Source organism: Austrofundulus limnaeus, unplaced genomic scaffold, assembly GCF_001266775.1.
Source record: "Austrofundulus limnaeus strain Quisiro unplaced genomic scaffold, Austrofundulus_limnaeus-1.0 Scaffold621, whole genome shotgun sequence".
NCBI lineage: Eukaryota > Metazoa > Chordata > Actinopteri > Cyprinodontiformes > Rivulidae > Austrofundulus > Austrofundulus limnaeus.
This window is the reverse complement of record NW_013953023.1, coordinates 280,592-282,489: the sequence shown is the minus strand read 5'-3', so window position 1 is coordinate 282,489 and position 1,898 is coordinate 280,592. Positions and strand designations below refer to the sequence as shown.

General features: G+C 42.0%; 1 protein-coding gene across 2 annotated transcripts in view; it reads left to right on the top strand.

Moving 5' to 3' along the window:
• tollip (toll interacting protein) overlaps positions 1–1,898 on the top strand; it is a 4,214-nt gene that overhangs the window by 446 nt on the left and 1,870 nt on the right. For both annotated transcript variants that reach the window (XM_014027179.1, XM_014027178.1), the window contains exons 2-3: positions 977–1,126; positions 1,214–1,396. In XM_014027179.1, the coding sequence (XP_013882633.1) occupies positions 977–1,126; positions 1,214–1,396 (333 nt within the window). The remainder of the gene's footprint in view (positions 1–976; positions 1,127–1,213; positions 1,397–1,898) is intronic.

Genomic DNA, 1,898 nt, shown 5'->3' with positions numbered 1-1,898 from the left:
CATAAAATCAGATGAATATAAAACAGAGAAACAGAAGAAAGGAAAGTTTACGTTGAAAAGAACCTCAAACTGAAAGTCAGGGAGTGAAAGTGAGTTTACAGCAGAGCTTTAAAAGTCTCAGCAGTCTGAAGTTCAGTCTGGATCCAGGACCATCTAACAGGACCTGTTGGACTGAAGTGTGGAGGTTGATGACATCACACAGGGAGGATGAGGTCAGACCTTTGAAAGATTTAAAAATAAGAAATAAAATATTAACATTGATCCTAAAACGAACAGGAAGCCAAAGGAGAGAATCCAGAACCAGGGATGTGTGTTCGTATTCTTTAGTTCCTGTTAAAAGACGAGCTGCTGCCTTCTGGACAACTTGTAACAACTTTTAAAATGTTTTTTCTCACTTTTATTCACTTTTCAAAAACTATTATATTTCTTTAGAAAAAGAATTTCAGATTGTGCTAAAGAACAGGGTTAGAAAGACTTCAGTGAATAAATAAATAAATTACTCTGCTGTGGATTATTTAGGAAGTGCTTATTTGAAAAACGATACTTTTTAAGATTTACCAGACACATTATGTGTGTTGTCACAAAGTGTCAGTATCGGATCAGAACCAGCCAGATGTTTCTGTAGGAGTTTAAACATCAGATGTCAGCACAGAGGCTGACGCCACTGGATTAGAGTTTTTTATTTTAAAACATGGRTTTTGTAACATTTTGAATGAATTCTGAATCTTTGTAAATGACATCATGATTCTGATGTGAAATATTTTTGGTGCAGCCCAAGAAGAAATAAAAAACAACATTTTAACTTTCAAACCTTTTAACAAAACTAAAGTTAATTCAGTAAAAACTCACATCTCTGTGACGTGATTCATCAGTAAAACTGTTCTTAGTTTGTCCTTACCCAGCTCTTTAGTCTGAGCGAGGTGTGTGTGTGTGTGTGTGTGTCTGTGTGCGTCTGTGTGTGTCTGTCTGTCCTCAGGTGTATGTGGGAGAACTTCCTCAGGACTTCCTGAGGATCACCTCCACCCAGCAGCAGCAGCAGGTCCAGCTGGACGCCCAGGCGGCCCGGCAGCTGCAGTACGGAGGCTCCATCGCCACCATGGGTCGACTCAGCATCACTGTGGTCCAGGTACAGAGTCTGAGTCCTGCTGGGACCAGCAGAGTCCATATTTACCTTTCTGTTTATTTCTTTATTAGCTTGTTTGCTTTTTAACAGGCCAAACTGGCTAAAAACTATGGGATGACCCGGATGGATCCGTACTGTCGGATCAGGCTGGGCTACGCAGTCTATGAGACCCCAACAGCTCATAACGGAGCCAAGAACCCACGATGGAACAAAGTGATCCAGTGTACGGTTCCCCCAGGAGTGGACTCCTTCTACCTGGAGATCTTTGATGAGGTGAGAGGATGGATGGAGGATGGATGATAGATAGATGGATGGATGATAGATGGATGGATGATGGATGGATGGAGGATGGATGGAGGATAGATGATAGATAGATGGATGGATGATGGATGATGGTTGGATGATGGATGGATGGATGGATGATGGATGGATGGATGGATGGATGATAGATGGAGGATGGATGATAGATAATGGATGGATGATGGATGGATATCCATCCATCCGGATGATGGATGGATGGATGATAGATGGATGGATGATGGATGGATGGATGATAGATGGATGATGGATGGATGATGGATGGATGATAGTTGGATGGATGGATGGATGGATGGAGGATGGGTAGATGGATGATGGATGGATGATTGATGGATGGATGATTGATGGATTGATGATTGATGGATGGATGATGGTTGGATGAATGATTGGATGGATGATGGATGGATGATGGATGGATGGATGGATGGATGATGGTTGGATGGATGATGGTTGGATG